This window comes from Periplaneta americana, chromosome 4, assembly GCF_040183065.1.
Source record: "Periplaneta americana isolate PAMFEO1 chromosome 4, P.americana_PAMFEO1_priV1, whole genome shotgun sequence".
In the NCBI taxonomy this organism is placed as follows: domain Eukaryota; kingdom Metazoa; phylum Arthropoda; class Insecta; order Blattodea; family Blattidae; genus Periplaneta; species Periplaneta americana.
Window position 1 is genome coordinate 201,424,084 of NC_091120.1, and position 18,016 is coordinate 201,442,099.

General features: G+C 36.4%; 1 protein-coding gene across 2 annotated transcripts; it reads left to right on the forward strand.

The window, feature by feature from the left end:
* The first annotated feature begins 1,559 nt into the window (after positions 1–1,559).
* Positions 1,560–14,923, forward strand: LOC138698605 (relaxin receptor 1-like). 2 transcript variants are annotated; one of them, XM_069824648.1, is made up of 2 exons: positions 1,560–1,797; positions 4,776–14,923. In XM_069824648.1, exons 1-2 carry the CDS (start codon positions 1,781–1,783, stop codon positions 5,800–5,802), a joined length of 1,044 nt encoding a protein of 347 aa, XP_069680749.1. In that variant the 5' UTR covers positions 1,560–1,780; the 3' UTR covers positions 5,803–14,923. The 2 variants fall into 2 exon arrangements, with proteins under 2 accessions (XP_069680749.1, XP_069680748.1); XM_069824647.1 differs by having other exon boundaries at positions 1,561–1,843.
* The last annotated feature ends 3,093 nt before the right edge of the window (positions 14,924–18,016 follow it).

Genomic DNA, 18,016 nt, shown 5'->3' on the forward strand with positions numbered 1-18,016 from the left:
TTTAGAATTAGAAAATTATACCCATTGCTTAGTAGACGTTCACAAATTGTATCGAGTTGTTCAATGTTACTCTATGTACGACCTTTTTTTAACTTATGCAGCGCCATTGTGGGAGACAGCAAATAAGACTCACATGCAACGCCTACAAGTTCCTGCGAACAGCAAGAAATTAATGCTCCGTGGTTTGTGAAAAATCAGAAGCTGCATTACGAAATAGGAATCATTCTACTACAATAATACATCCATTCAATGTAAACCCCAGCTCCCGAAGAAAACCTCTGTGCTATCTAGACCACAGACTTGTACAAAACAAGTTATAAATGGGGAGTAGGCCTACACTGGGGATCGAACCAGGGTAATTTAGAGTACTTGTGTCTAATCTCGCGTATGGAAACTTAAGATGCTGGAAAATGTGAAAGTGACTGTTTTGTTCTATATTTATATAACATTTCTTTCAAATTCTATATTGGTTTGCCTTCTAATATGCACTTCTTCTAAACTAATCTCTCGTTCTTTAACATAAATGTATTATACATCTTGATTGTTTCGTTGAATTGAATTATTTAAGCAATAGACTTTGTACACAACAATAGTGTGTCGTTAATATTTCCGTTTATGCGAACACTAATACATAATATTACGTAATGAGCTACCAATTTTTTTTTTCGTGCACTGTCTAGCAAACTACAGAGTGATTTATATAGAACTAACACATTTCTTTCTTTATTTATTTATTTCAAAACGAATGGTGCTAGCCACAATTTGTTACGCCTCAAATGTAGAGTATCTTTGGGAGATTACTAACCTCTATAGCAAATATTGAAAATTCTTTATTTATTCGGCTGGAAATTTATTTAAAGACAAGTTTTTAAATTAAGCAGGAGTTTTGATTCCCTGTCACGAGATGCGCAGATGTTTATTCTTTATTCCTTATTGTTGGCAGCTGTTTTCGACATTTTGTTTTAGTCACTGAAAATGCAGTACACATTAAAATATAACTGCTCTTCTTTGTGAAGCAATACTGAATCACGAATTCAATTACAGCTACTCAAAGAGCATACCAGAGGGAATTTGGTGTTGGTAATCCCCCCCCCCCAAAGAAACATAATACTGGGACTGGTAAATAAATTGGAAACAACTGGATCTCTAAAAGAATATGACAAATATACAGAATATACGCCTCTCGTGACAAGGAATCAAAACTCCTGCTTAATTTTACGTTAAAAACTGATCACTATTGAATTTCCAGCCGAATAAATAAAGAATTTTCGACATTTGCTATAGAAGTTAGTAATCTCCAAAAGATACTTTACATTTGAGGTATAACAAATTGTGGCTAACATCATTCGTTTTGAAAGAAAGAAAGATAGAAATGTATTAGTTCTTATAAATCACTCTGTATTTTTTAGTACACTATCTGCCACTGTCTACAGCGCCTCTACAGAGGTATTTTTGTTACTAATGTCGTGTGTATTAGTTTCGTAAGATGACTCTGTAATCGGAGTAGTGAAACTCTATTTCAATGTTTCAATCTTTGGTTATCTACATTTCTCAATTAGTTAGTGTAGCCAACTTACGTAATTCTTGTTCAAACTTAGATGTAATCGTAATTTTAAACGGACAAAGTTACGTATATGAGAGAAAATTTAATATTTTTAGATATGTATTTCCTGTAGTAAAAATGGTAAACTGTATGGACTTTTTGAAGTGAAAGTCTGACGGCAGATGTTCATGATATATTGGCATCACTTTTGTTGTGAACTTTTGAGTGCTGCATAGGATGTATTATAACTTTTGGTAATTAATTAATGCTATTAATTATCATTATGGATATTATGCACGTGTAAGTGAAATGAGTATATTGTTTGTAGTGACTTAAGAGGTTTTTTTTAATGAGTGTATAAAGATGAGTTGTGTAATTATTCCACGCAAGACTAACTATATAACCTCTTGACATATGCCTAAAGACCTTGTAATTAAGTCATTTTTAGTCATGAAACATTGCTATTGTCATTCATTAATACAAATGGCGGCATCTATACTGCAGTATGCCTAATTCATCATTTACTTAATGTTTGCGACACAGTTGATTCGTCTGTAGGTTACAATAACACTGAAATGTCAAAGTTGGGTGTCCTTACCATACCATACGGAGACAGTGACAAATAAAATACATAAGTAGATATAATGAAATACCCCAAATGTTATTGCAAAGAAATAACCCATTTTCGATTAAAAATATGACCAAATATGTAGAAAATGTTTTTGTGTCGAAAACTTTAAGTAGACACGCTTTTCCTTACATCCTCCACTTTCATTCTCTCTTTCTTACTCTTCCACTATTGCCTTCTTTTTTTCCGAACCCCACGTCTCTACTTCTACTACATAATCCAATTTTTACATTATACTCCACGTATCTACCGTATTAACACACAATTTTACTTAACTTGCCCATGTCGAGACTCGAACCACCCACCTTCACTTCTGTACTCCAATGTCCTAAACCTTGGATTACGAGAAGTGTTACGAAAATATGGGGCCCGCTTCCGAACAGGGGCATGGCATTTCCCGTAAGGTTAGAGTCCAGTTTAGGTGTGTGTGTATTAATCGAAAAAAATGTCATATAAACATGAGTCCTATTCTCTATATTTTCTAACCCCTAATTTTCGATTAGCGCGCTTCTGAACAGGGGCATGGCATTTCCCCCAAGGTTAGAGCCCAGTTTAGATGTGTGTGTATTAATCGAAAAAATGTCCTATGAACATGCATCCTATTCTCTATATTTTCTAACCCCTAATTTTCGATTAGGGCGCTCTTCTGAACAGGGGCATGGCATTTCCCCCAAGGTTAGAGCCCAGTTTAGATGTGTGTGTATTAATCGAAAAAAATGTCATATAAACATGCGTCCTATTCTCTATATTTTCTAACCCCTAATTTTCGATTAGGGCGCTCTTCTGAACAGGGGCATGGCATTTTCTCTAAGGTTAGAGCCCAGTTTAGGTGTGTGTGTATTAATCGAAAAAAATGTCATATAAACATGCGTCCTGTTCTCAATATTTTCTAACCCCTAATTTTCGATTAGGGCGCTCTTCTGAACAGGGGCATGGCATTTTCTCTAAGGTTAGAGCCCAGTTTAGGTGTGTGTGTATTAATCGAAAAAAATGTCATATAAACATGCGTCCTGTTCTCAATATTTTCTAACCCCTAATTTTCGATTAGGGCGCTCTTCTGAACAGGGGCATGGCATTTTCTCTAAGGTTAGAGCCCAGTTTAGGTGTGTGTGTATTAATCGAAAAAAATGTCATATAAACATGCGTCCTGTTCTCAATATTTTCTAACCCCTAATTTTCGATTAGGGCGCTCTTCTGAACAGGGGCATGGCATTTTCTCTAAGGTTAGAGCCCAGTTTAGGTGTGTGTGTATTAATCGAAAAAAATGTCATATAAACATGCGTCCTGTTCTCAATATTTTCTAACCCCTAATTTTCGATTAGGGCGCGCTTCTGAACAGGGGCATGACATTTCCCCTAAGGTTAGAGCCCAGTTTAGGTGTGTGTGTGTATTAATAAAAAATTAGGGGCAGAATCAACAACACTCCATACTATTGGCAGAATACAACACTATACAGTAGTGGCAAAAAAAAAACCGGACCGACCCTTGTAGCTGATTTTAGAGCCTTGTTCACTCCAGAGCACGATAGACTGGTAACTAAGACTTTCGTGGTTCGAATCCTGCCTGGGAAGAAAACTTTTTTTTGTTCCTTATTCAAATTTATTCCCAATACTTTTCGATTGCTGGTAAAATTCATGTTCTGGGAATAATAAGGTAATTAAGTAGTAAAATATCGCTGCAATCGAAAAGTATTGGGAATAAATTTGAATAAGGAACAAAAAAAAGTTTCCTTCCCATGCAGGATTCGAACCACGAAAGTCTTAGTTACCAGTCTATCGTGCTCTGGAGTAAACAAGGCTCTGAAATCAGCTACAAGGGTCTGTCCGATTTTTTTTGCCACTATTGAACTCAGACCTGTTTCAATTAAGTGTGATCATAACATAAATACAATAGAGAAATCATACAACTTATATGCTCAATTCAGTATATTAATTTGACATCCTGATGTAAATTAAAATGTTCTATGCTATAGTATATTGTCAATTTAAGGGTTAAGAGGAACAACTGGATAATACCCACGGCAGAGCAATGTCGATAGTCGATGTTACTCGCTGGCCACTAGTCACTGGGCCGTACTGAGCCGTGTCAAACAAAACACAATCGAAATGGTGGTAGTAAAATTCGCGACTATATTCTTAAATAATTCACTGCATTAGTCAAGTGCAAGACTTCTGGCTTCTGTTGCATTCAAACAGTTATATAAAATACGATAATTTGGTCCAGGGAGCATCCGTTTTTGATGCAAAGATAATTTATTTGGCTTGTTTCTTAAATAAAATTACGAAATGGCGTTCCTGTGCTTAACATTTAATAAAAAATGTTCAAAACGAAGGAGGCAGAGAGAGAGAGAAAAGAAACAAATTTCTCCCTCCAACGACACCACACACCAACGTCGTGTTCTTATGTTGGCGAGATTGTGTATTTACTTAAATTTGGTGCTAAACGTAACGGCACAATTCAAAGATGCCGTGGGAATTCTCCAGTTTAGCGGGTTAAGATTGTTATATTAGAAGAAGTCATACCAATAAGTATTTTTGGAATGTTCCATTGAATATCCAGTTCAGTGTGACTGATTTTTAATAATGCACTGTATTACTTGTACAGGATAGCAAAAATGTTCATCACAGCCTGGATAATAGCAGCTGTCACCTCGCTGCCTGCAGTACTGACAACTTTCCCAATTGTGCCTGCACAAGCTGTACCAGACCTCAGCCCCCAAGAATGCAAATGCACAAATACAACAGTTCAGTGTGCTGGACTGAATCTGACTCATGTACCACTCCTGAATGAGTCGTCAATTGTTGAAGTGCTGAATATCTCTTTCAATGATCTGCATGAACTGACTAATGACACATTCAGAGACTTTCCCAGCCTGAGGGAACTGCATGCCGGATTTGACAGGATTGTCTCGGTGGAGCCCTTCGCCTTCCGAGGTCTGCAGCACGTCACCAAGGTGGATCTCACGGCTAATTTCATCAAGTTCATCCACCCTGACAGTTTCAGGGACTCTGTATCCCTGGAGACGGTCTTGCTGTCACGTAACCCACTGTTGCGTGTGTCTGCGCACGCCCCTGTACTCACCGTGCCTTCACTTCTCAACCTTTTTTTAAGTGGCTGCAAGCTTAGCAGAGTATCACACAATTTTTTCTCCGGTGTCCCCAGGCTACAGACTTTGGATCTCAGCTCCAATAACTTCACTTCTTTGTCTCGAGACAGCTTCGCCCCACTCTCTAATCTCACTAACTTGGATCTAGGCAACAACCCGTGGCCCTGTTCTGATGCTTCTTTGGACGTGTTGTGCTTTGCTGCAAGTCTGAGGAAGGAAGAAAAAAGGTCACTGCGACCTGTGTACTGCTATGACAGGGGCATCAGGTCTAAAAGACTGTGGTCAGAGTCGTTGAATACAGAGTGCAAGGTTCAGAGTAGTGATGGTGTGACCGAAGATCCTGATGTTACATGGCAGCGGCCTGAGAGAGATTCTGGAGTGTCTGCTGAAGTTTACGTTGCTTCTCTTATGTTGGTGGCACTGATACTGTCATTCGCTGTTATGTGCATGATGAGGTACTCGGGCTTCTGCTCCCCATTGAGATTGTTTTTATATGGAACGTTAAGACCAGAAGGAGAAACGTGAAGTGAGAAAGGATGACAATTGGCAACACTGTCGAATCTCAATTACACAACTTCAACGGCATGAAGGGAACTGATATTTTCATGCAGTTGAAAAATAGATCTATATTTACAGCAAAACCCCAGTAAGACACTGTTCAAGGGACTGCGTATAAACCGCGTATTGGGCAGGTATACTAGTTTTGACTTTTATACAGTACCGGTACCTATTTTTCTTTATTGAAATACAGTAGAATTCCTCTTAACCAGCACCACAGGGATCAGGCTAGTTCCGGATACGAGATTTTGCCGGAGAATTGAATAAGTACCGGTATATACAAAAAAAAAAAAGTTCGTATTTCATGGTGCCAAATGTTGAAAGTGCAGCCATGTGAAGTTTATTTTTCTATCACTTGCTCATAACTGAATAAACATAAAAATTGTGTGGATTTTCATTATTAGAACACATCACACAACACAAAATATAATACACTAATTTTAGGTTCAAATATTCACTGAAAATGAAAGTTCGTGTGAACTTCCTAATGTGGCAACACTGACAGACCAAATATAACTAAATGAACATAAAGACTGTGTGGATTTTCTTTATTAAAACACATCACACAACACAAATAATACACTAATTTTAGGTTCGAATATTCATTGAAAATGAAAGTTTGTGCAATAATGTGGCAATAGTGATGTACTGAATATAACTAAAGAAACATAAAAACTGTGTGGATTTTCTTTATTAAAACACATCACACAACACAAATAATACGCTAAATCCAGGTTCGAATATTCACTGAAAATTAAAGTTCATGTGAACTTCTTAATGTGGCAACACTGATGGACCAAACATAACTAAATGAACATAAAGACTGTGGATTTTCTTTATTAAAACACATCACACAACACAAATAATACACTAATTTTAGGTTCAAATATTCACTGAAAATGAAAGTTCGTGCGAACTTCCTAATGTGGCAAAACTGATAGCCCAGATTGTGGCAGATTCAATTTTTTTTTTTTTTTGCCCAGCCAAAAGTGCCGTTATTTTGGTATTACCGGTTATTTGGTTGCCAGTTACGAGAGATTTTACTGTACATGAGTTATGAAAGGTAATACAGTATTACTCCATTATGTAATTACTGTACTGTACGTCAAAGACATTTACAATATGTACTGTACTCAATTCTTTTGAAAAAAATAATTTATAGCTGTTTGCCGTGTGTGTGTTCTCCTAGTCCTCATGTTTACCACACTTCACTTTCCTGTGCTTACATCCTCCTGACGTCACAGCTGCAGTGATTGAGTCTCGAGATGTTATATTGTCGTCCTTAATTTCGATGATGGGATTCCTAATGAATCAGAGAGTTGTTTCTGATTAGGAGTACTGTTTTCATCGTACTTTCGTAAGATTTCCAATTTTTCCAACACAGAAAGCACTTTTCATTTAACATTCATTGTAGTCACACTCACAGATACTTCAATACACTAAAGGACAACAAACTGACCAGCAAAAATGTCCATTCAATGACCAAAATGTTTCATTGCTGTTACAGTACATTGCTGAAAATTACATTGAAAATATTCCACAAAAACAGCGTATTATGCGGGACTTGAGCGCAACAAATGGAATATTTTATAAAGGTGTTATATATGAAATATGCAGGGACCAGACAAAAAAAAAGCATATTACAGGGGATATCGAGGTTTTACTGTATATTCGGAAATTTATACAGAGTGAGCTATAAAAATGTTCAAAACCTCATATGAATGTTCCTGGGAAAAAAATCGACAGAGAATTTAAGGAAACCCCAATGATTGAGTGAAAAAAACCCATATATCCTGTATTTCCATAACTAATTATTGTGAGGAAAGCTGGAGGCTTTCAGTATTGCTTTATGAAAAGCATGATGTTCATCTTACACTTCTGTTTCCATGGTAGGTCTACCACGAGTAATGTCAGAGTAAATCTTTCATGTCAAAACGCTACAATTTTTCTTCCTTGTACCTCGAACATAGACATTTTACATCAAAATAAGTGTCTTGAAAGTGACATATACAAGGATCGCCCAGAAAGTAATCCCCCCATTTTTTCTTAAAAAGTTATTTATTCTACACATGATTTACACTATGAAAGAATGATGTTTTGTCTACTTACTGTCATATGGGTGGCCAGGTAGCTCAGTTGGTAGAGCAGCTGGCTACGGACTGGAAGGTCCGGGGTTCGATCCCAGGTGGTGACAGGATTTTTTCTCGTTGTCAAACTTTTAGAACGGCCCCGAGGTTCACTCAGCCTCCTATGAAATTGAGTACCAGGTCTTTCCCGGGGGTAAAAGGCAGTCAGAGCGTGGTGCTGACCACACCACCTCATTCTAGTGCTGAGGTCATGGAAAGCATGGGGCTCTACCTCCATGCCCCCCAAGTGCCTTCATGGCATGTTACGGGGATACCTTTACCTTTACCTTTTACTGTCATATGAGGTGAAATATTACTAAATCAAAATTTCAGTACACCATGAACAACTAGTTAAAAAGTATGCTAAATCCGTCCGATTTCACCCCATTTGACGGTATCCTATTTTTTCCACATAATCTCCTTCCAGTTCTACGGCCTTCCTTCAGCAAGACGTGTTTGCCATGTTGGTACCAATTCTTGTTCTGGTTACTAAGCCATTCTTCACTGTGCGAATCACCTCCTCATCGTCCTCAAAATGTCTTCCACGAATGACATCATTTAATGCCCCAAACAGGTGGAAGTCCAAAGGAGCCAGGTCAAGGCTGTAGGTGGATGGGGTAACACTGTCCAACCCAGTTTTGTGATGTGTTCAAAAGTCCTCAAAAATGAGGACGAGCATTATTGTGTTGAATCAAAACATCTCCTGGGTTGTTATTGCTTCTAGCAACAACCCAGGAGATGTTTTGATTTAACACGATAATGCTCCTCACACAAGTTTGAGATCCAGAAAAAATATACTGGTATGATCCTGCAAAAATGACGGTTAGTGCAATTTCGACGATAATCCAATCTATTAAATGCCATACAACTGTTATTAGAAACTACTATTGACCGAAACTTCATCATAATAATCAATCTTCTTAATGTATCCAGCTGTTTGCTGACAACATAAAGTCCATTGTAGTCTATTCAGTTGTTGTTTTTCATGAGAAATTAGGGATATTTTGATTGGTGTTCATTATAGATGCCTGTTGCTAGTAGCCAGAGTTGGGATGTAGTCAATATATACTGCAGGGCTGTGTCGTCTGCAACTGTTACTGATGATTTTAATTTACTTCTTTTGTGGTTTATGGATGGACAGTATAGAAGAATGTGTTCCAGATCTTCATCATGATTATTACACTACAGACAAGTAGGATTATCAGAAATGTGAAATCGGTGTAGGTACAATTGTGTGACAATGTGTCTTCTTGTTTAATAATAATAATAATAATAATAATAATAATAATAATAATAATAATAATCATAATAATCAATCTTCTTAAGTCCACTGTAGTCTATTCAGTTGTTGTTTTTCACGAGAAATGAGGGGCATTTTGATCGGTGTTCATTATAGATGCCTGTTGCTAGTAGCCAGAGTTGGGGTGTAGTCAGTATATACTGCAGGGCTGTGTCTTCTGCAACTGGTACTGATGATTTTAATTTACTTCTTTTGTGGTTTATGGATGGACAGTATAGAAGAATGTGTTTCAGATCTTCATCATGATTATTACACCACAGACAAGTAGGATTATCAGAAAGGTGAAATCGGTGTAGGTACAATTGAGTGACAATGTGACCTGTTCTGGCTCTTGTTAAAAATGTTTGAACATGTCTGGGCAAGTTTTTGTACATTTCCAGGTCATTTGGTTTCTTTTGTACAGACTGTAAAATTTTTCCTTTGTCAGAAGAGAGCCAATTGTTGATCCATAGGTTTGTAAAATGAGACGTTACTGAAGCAAAAGCATTGGATAGAGATATCACTTGAAGAGGTGTTGGTTGCAGATATGTTGCCTGTTTTGCAATATTATCGACTTTCTCGTTTCCAGGTATGCCACAATGAGTAGGTATCCATTGAAATGTTATTTCCTGTTGGAGTTCTTTCATTATAATAAGTTGCAAGAATTTTTGTAAATTATTTATTGTTTCAGTACAAGATTTGATTACGGAGTTTCACATAGATATTATGATGGGAAGAATCAGAATGTGATTCTGGGGAGCTGAAACTTATAATGAAGTTTGTTTATTAACTCTTCTATGATTATTACACTTTATCCTTATTGTAGTCTGAGAAAGCAAAACTTTCCGAAAAGAATTTTTGTTTTGTACTGTTTCTCCTATGCTTTCCTTGCTAGTGATGTCATCTGTATTATCGAAAAAATTGGAGATTAATATTTTGATCTGAAAGTCTATGTTCGATGTATAAAATAACAGGGAAAAATTGTGATATTTTGACATGCAAAGTCTACTCTGATGTCACTCGTCGTACCATGGAAACAGAAATGTAAGATTAATTTCGTGCTCTGTGGCTTTCCACACGGCCTGTCTTGTCATATTCTCTGTTTAATATGAATATCAAATAAAACATACTACAATGTCAAAGAAAGTACAGTGAAGCTTCCCTTAACGGATACTTCCCAATTGCGGACTCCTCTCAATAGCGGACATTTTAAAATTCCCCTGCAAAATAACATTGGCCCTTATTAGTGACAATAAAATTGGCCCTTACGATAAAATTCTTCCAAATAGAGGACATTCTCAATAACGGATGCAGACACTGAAATGTATCTCCCAAAAACAATTGAAACTTACAAATAACGGACAGCATGGGAAAAAAAAAAAAAAAAAAAAAAAAAGACGGTTGTAAATTAAACGGAATTCTTTGCAACAATCATTATCGTGCATTTGAACGTTCTTGTACTTTATTGAAGGTAAGCAGCACAGTTGTTAGTTGTGATACTGTACGTGAGCAGTCCGTACTTTCTTAGTTTGTCAAGTTGAGTGTTCGGAAGTACAGTCACATTAAAAATGTCACAAAGACCTAAACGTCTGTCACTAAAAGAGAAAGTAGATATTGTAAAGCATAGTGAGAAGGAGAAATTAAGTGTTCGTGAGCTGGCCACAAAGTTTAATATGGGAAAAAAACTCAGGTTAGTGAAATTTTGAAAAACAAGGTTTTATTTTAAAATCAACAATTCTAGATTTCTTTGTGTAAGGTAAAGTGGTACAGTGACTGATATTTATTTCATTTACAAAACATTTACTGGTACGATTTCTCTCTGGATGAATACTGTAAACAATCTCACTGTCTACTGTACTGTACTGTAAAATATAGTGTTGAATATGTATGAGAAATTTTAATGTACTGTATACATACTAACGATTTTCTAAATAGCGGACACTTCTCAGTAACGGACATTTTTTCCCCGACGATGTCCGCTATTGGGAAGTTTCACTGTATTGTATTTTATTACTTTAATTCGAGTAAAGATGTCATTGGGATTTCCTTGAATCCGCTTTTTGATTTTAGATTGGCAATAATCTTGATTATATTTATTATTTGTTAGATATTCTGATTCAGTGGAATTGAAGAAATTATTGATTCTTACATTACTGCAAATAATGCTGGTTTGCTATTCTATAGAAATATGTTATTGCACTCTTTGAAACATGCACTACCAATAAAATATAATGTATGGATGAGGGATTTTACATTGTACTGCAGCGTCTGAACTGTACTGTCTGTAACTATTTAATTAAATATATTGCAGAAAATGTACATTGTATTACAGCTTCTGAATTATGATGCAAAAAATATCATCGTGGATTAAAATAAACATGAAACACCTACCTTGTGTTACTTGTCATTGTGCTGTGTTCTGAAGCTGCAGTTTCTGTATATTATCTGATTTAAACTCTCCATCAGTCTTGTACGCAGGAACCCTCATTGTAAATTTCAATCCCCAGTGAGCACTATCCTCGTCCATTTGTGAGTACTGTTTAGCACCATCATGCAATGCGTCATAACTTAAGGTATATGTACACCTTTACATACAAAAAATTTTGTTTTGCATAATTTTGCTCTGTAAAATTTTTATACAATTGAGAATAGTACCAGAAAAAGAATGAAGTGAAAAAATCCTTTAAAATTATGTCTAAATTGTTTATAAAAATTATTTTGTTTATAGTTTTGACATACAACTTGAAACATGATAGCTCATGCAGTTTTTAAGATAGAGCCACTTTTTTTCACCGTTTTATAGCTAAAACTATTCTTTTGTGCCTGACATAGAGCTATTTTTTATTTTCATTTACATTAATTAAATATTACCATATATGTAACTTATACTAATATTTTATGTTACATATATCATGTAAAAAATCCATACATAATTATTAACTACATTAATGTTATTTTACTCATTGTCAGGCACTGGGGGACATTTCAAGCTTCAAAATGACACCAATATCTTCTTGGTATCACTATATTTGACTGAGATTTCATATTTAAAAGAATTAAATATTCTAAAATTACTATTTACAAGACATGAACCAGAAACTTTCAGAGCCTAGAAGACTGCATCATCATATGTCACCCCTTAAGCAGCTTCATGTCGGTCCAGTTTCAGCTTCTTTCTGCCTCTAAAATACCTCCTCCTTGTTTTAACTTCAGGTGTTGAATGGTTTTTTTTTTTTTTTTTTGGCATTTTTGTCCTTATTTTCCATTGATGCAACAAATCCTGCGATGGTTCTTGTCCCAGGGTTTATGCCCATCCTCCTCAGAATTGTAATTTCTCCTTTTGGACTCTTATTAAAATGACGTACAATATCACTGACACACAAATTTACAGTTTTATGACTAACAGTAAAAGATTATAAATTACTTCACTATGTAAAAACGTGTTTTCAATCTAATGATCATGCCTAGATATCTATGCATCTATTTTGGGACTAGAAAGAAGTTTATTTTACAAGCAATGCTGGACGAGGGGATTGACTGCTACGAGATTCACTAAAAAAGTAATGCACAATATTTATTTAAAAATTACATTTTTATCCTACAGCTTTGCTATTTTCATAGAATGTAGATACATCCTTCAGGAACAATACGCCACTTTTCCACATAATCCCCGCACCTTTCAACTGCCTTACGCCACCTTGGAATGAGGGCCTGTATACCTGCATGATAAAAGTCTGAACCAACACGTCTGAGCTACTCTCTGGCGCCACTTACGGGAACGACTTAAATTAAATTTGAATACAAGGTGGAAGGATGTATCTATGACCTCCATAAATTGCAAAGGTTTAGAATAAAAAATAAATTTTAAAAAGTGTTGTGCATTACTTTTGGAGTGATCTTCGTAGAAGTGACCATGGCTGATGACGCAGAATTTTGGAAAATGGGACTTATCTGAAAAACCATAAGGCATAAATCGAAAATTCTTATATCAAATTAAAGGGGAGAAAATTCTCTATTAAAATAGTTATATTTTGAAAATTCTAATTTTTCATCATTTTTTGTGTTTTGTGGGGTGTACATATACCTTAAGATAAGCTTTGTAAGTGGCTGCCAGGTTCTAAGTCAAAATTATACTGTTCTAACAAGCGAAGTCACAACTATACGAATCAGTTCTATCAGGGTTTTTGATCTGATCAAAGATTGGGAAATCCCAATTAGCCTTTGCCCCCTCTGTGAATAATTATACAATTTAATCACTACCAAGATTTGAACTCTGATCTCCATTTCTCAAAGCCAGCCCACTAGCTGTTTGTCTAGTGATGCCAGCTTTTGTGTCGCACAAGAGTGATTTATCAGTGAACTTAAATTTCGGAACAGCTTCATTGAGCCATTGTCAACATTATGTAAAAGTCTACCCCTATCGAATGAAACGTGTTCAGGCATCACTTGATCTGCAGAAATGGATCACAGCTCTGACAAGAGAACCACATGGACACTGTGTTCTAGCAGGATGGCGAACCACTTCACTGAGGAAAAGAAGTTCGTGAATTTTTTAATAACATTTGATATTAACTGGTGCGGTTGTGCTGGCCACCAAATTCTCCAGATCTAACAATACCTGGTTTCTTTGTTTGAGATTTTGTAAAGGAAGATGTCTATGCACATCAACCCAGGGGTATTGATGATCTCAAAGCAAAAATTATTTCAGCTTTTGAAAAAAAAAAATATCCTGAGATGTAAAGTCACACATGGGAGGGATTAGCCTGATATTGTGATTGTGTTGTGGTAGGGACGTTGAGGTCTAAAATGGTCAAAACTCCCATTCTTCTGCTATATATTTACAGATTACTGAAAAATAAATAGTAACCGTTGTCATGTTACAGTGCTGTTTTACGTCTTTCCAAACAGATCACTCTATTTTTGGTCCAGGGAAAACACTTTCCCTTTATTCACTGAAATATAGTACCACTGTGGCTCACTGAAGATAGCCTGAATTCCTTGTAAGGAACAAAATCTCCCAATGAATTATGTTTGTTAACCTGTGCAGTCAAAGCCAGAAACTTGGTACTTTTCATGTGTTTAGTATTAGCCTAGATCATATATGTAACAGATAACTCATCGCTATGTTAAAATCGGCAGCACTTTGAAGAGAACAACTGCCAGGATTGCCACCCGTCCACCGTAAACGAACACGAGATGGCAGTACAGTCGCTAATGCAATTCAAATGGGAATTGTGACGTGACTCCTTATGTAACAACTAGATGGCAGTGTAGTAAACCTGACAAAAGTTGTTAATCTCAAAGCCTATAAGGCCGACCTATCTGGTTATATGATCTAGGGTATTAGCAGTGCTCACAATACTCCAGCACTTAGTGTGAAAGAGCTCTTAGGTGGGAGTTGGTCGTGTGTGTGTTCGAGACTGGAGAAAGTTTTAAATCAGACCATACAGTACTTTGTTGGTATTATCTTGGATTAAAATATGGAGCACTTATGGGACACTTTTGTATTACCTGCTTTTGTGATAAGACAGAGTCTGAATATTTTATGACGTGCATACGAGGAGAAATGTAAGCTTTTGGCATTACATTATTGTCGGTTAGAAACAAATTATATATATTGATGGTACTTAATTTTGTATAAGTTTTATTTAACTCTAACTTAAATAAAAAATTGCTGTATGAATGTCCTTTTCCTTTTTTTACCAAGTTTTTACCCTGTGTTCACAAATATCGTCCTTGGTAGTCTCACAGTTACCATGCTGACCTTTAGATCAGAGGTTCGTGGTTCAGACCTTACCGAGGGCAATAAAATCCTGGAATAGCTTTCTCTAGTCTGGAAGGAAGTAAGGCTGCAGGTCCTGTGTCAGTTTATGATATGTATAAGTATCCTGATAGAAGGTTTCAGGCAAAATTTGGCCATTTCTCGCTAACATTGAATTTTGATGCTGAAATCTTCTGCAGTTGGAAGAAAGTATTGTCAAATATTAGGTTGTATAATAAGTAATAAGGAATTGGCTGGGTCACTGGTTGAGAAGAAACTGCCTACTGAAGGATGCGCTGGAAGGAATGGTGAACGGGAGAAGAGTTCGGGGCAGAAGAAGCTATCAGATGATAGACAACATCAAGATATATGGATTATATGTGGAGACAAAGAGGAAGACAGAAAATAGGAAAAATTGGAGAGTGCTGGGTTTGCAGTGAAAGATCTGCCCTTGGGCTGAACACTATGAATGAATGAATATATCTTTGGTTGGCGGGAAAATGCACATACGTAAAAAAAAATCGATTTTTCTGTTGTACCTAATCAGGTGAAGTCAAGTATTTTTTTTTTTATATAATTTTTAAATAATAAAATTTTTGTATTTTAAATTGAAAAGGGTCTTACTTTAACCATCATACATGAATTTCAGTATTATACTTATATTAACTTAAGAGTAAATTTAAAAAAGAAGTCTGTCCTGAATTTTTTTTTTTTTTTTCTGCCTTTTCCCATCGACCAAAGAAATGTCGGCTTCACTATCCAGTATATTTCTTTAGAGGGACAAAGAAACTGGCCACCCTAAATGATGCCTTCATGGTATCACTTGTGACGTTTAGACCTGTCTTCAGACAGCTTAACAAACAATATTTCTATAATTTAATTTAACTTTTGTGGATGAAATTATTCAAACAAGAACTATTAACATAGTATCAGTTGCCATGACATTGAATATTGTATTTATAACTAGTAGAAGGAGCACAAAATAGCTGCAACAAAATCTTAAATTCCTATTCTATCAATATTAGGAAAAGCTGTATGAATGCTCCATTATATCAGAAACTACTGGGTTCAAAATGTAACTTTTTACAGAACAATTTATTAGTTCCTGTTGAGAGAAAGGTTTACTTCCTGTCGACTCTAATACACTGCTCTTGTGGCTCCACAACAGCCCTCTATTTATGCACCTACCACGACAGTTCAGAGGGCACTGCTGGATTCAGGGATGCAAAATCATTTTGAAATTCTGTTGTTGTTGTTTTCTAATGCCAGGCGTTTGACAATAAAGTCATTTGACCTCTTGCACTCCAATATTTTTCAAAGATATTATCATGGTCAGCCACTGAAGCACAGATTTTGAGGTGTTCCGAATCCATTTCTTGGTTTGAGTTGCACAATGGGCAGTTAGGGGACTGATATATTCCAATTCTATGCAGATGCTTGGCCAAACAATCATGGCCTGTTGCCAATCTAAATGCAGCTACAGACGATTTTCGTGGGAAATCGGGAATTAACTGTGGATTATGATGCAGAGAGTTCCATTTTTTCCCTTGAGATTGTGTTATCAAACTTTGTTTGTTGAAGTCTAAGTATGTACAAATTAAGCTTTCAGGAATAACTCCCTGTAAAGTTAATTTGAATAATTTCGAGGGAAAAATTGTTCCGGGGCAGGGTATCGAACCCGGGACCTTTGGTTAAACGTATCAAGGCTCTCCCACTGAGCTACCCGGGAACTCTACCCAACACCGATCCAATTTTTCCCTCTATATTCACAGACCTCAAAGTGGGCTGACAACCGTCAAGCAACCCACATTTGAGTGCACACTAACTCTGTGTGACTTTAAATTGTGGTTTTCTGTTACGTACAGTGACGTGTATTATGCAAATTAAGCTTTCAGGAATAACTCCCTGTAAAGTTAATTTGAATAATTTCGAGGGAAAAATTGTTCCGGGGCCGGGTATCGAACCTGGGACCTTTGGTACGTTTAACCAAAGGTCCCGGGTTCGATACCCGGCCCTGGAACAATTTTTCCCTCGAAATTATTAAAAAATTATTCTAAGTATGTAGATTTAATAAATCTTTTCACAGAGTAATACATAGATTTAGTAACAGGTCTGTAAATAGCAGTGCTGCCCTTCTTTGCTAAAGCATCCGCATTCTCGTTTCCCAGGATTCCACAATGGGATGGTATCCATTGGAATACAATTCTTCTATTGAGTGATATTAGTTGAGAGAGCATTTTATTTATTTCTGCTATTTGAGATAAAGGGGCTAAGCGGGATGAAGTTACAGGAGAATGGAGAAAGTTACACAGTGCAGAACTGCACGCATTGTATTCTTCACCTGACATAATTAGGAACATTAAATCCAGACGTTTGAGATGGGCAGGGCATGTAGCACATATGGGCGAATCCAGAAATTCATATAGAGTGTTAGTTGGGAGACTGGAGGGAAAAAGACCTTTGGGGAGGCTGAGACGTAGATGGGAGGATAATATTAAAATGGATTTGAGGGAGGTGGGATATGATGATAGAGACTGGATTAATCTTGCACAGGATAGGGACCGATGGTGGGCTTATGTGAGGGTGGCAATGAACCTTCGGGTTCCTTAAAAGCCATTTGTAAGTAAGTAAGTATTTGAGATGAAGGTGTGTGTCTAGAGACTATTGATAGAATAGCTGCTTTGGAGTCTGACAATATAACTGCATTTTTAAATTTATTGATGTGGCAGAGAAGATTCCTGAGACTTTCACTTATTGCAACGATTTCTCCATCAAAACTTGTTGTTCCATATCCAAGAGATCTATAAAGTGAGAAGAGACAGCACATAACACCTGCACCGGCACCTTGTTTTCTGGAGATCAAGGATCCATCAGTGTACAATCGAAGCCAGTTTTGTGGAGGGTACCTAATATTAATTGTCTCTAAAGACAATTGTTTCATTATTTCAGTGTTTACTTCTGATTTCAGTATTTCTTCTGTTAAATTAGATTACATTCTATATTTAATAGAGTTAA

Excerpts from the sequence above, each read along its gene's own strand:
- LOC138698605 (XM_069824647.1), top strand. The coding sequence starts at position 1,809 with ATGCTATTAATTATCATTATGGATATTATGCACGT. Across the intron at positions 1,844-4,775 it reads ATTATGGATATTATGCACGT|GATAGCAAAAATGTTCATCA; the intron begins GTAAGTGAAATG and ends TTACTTGTACAG.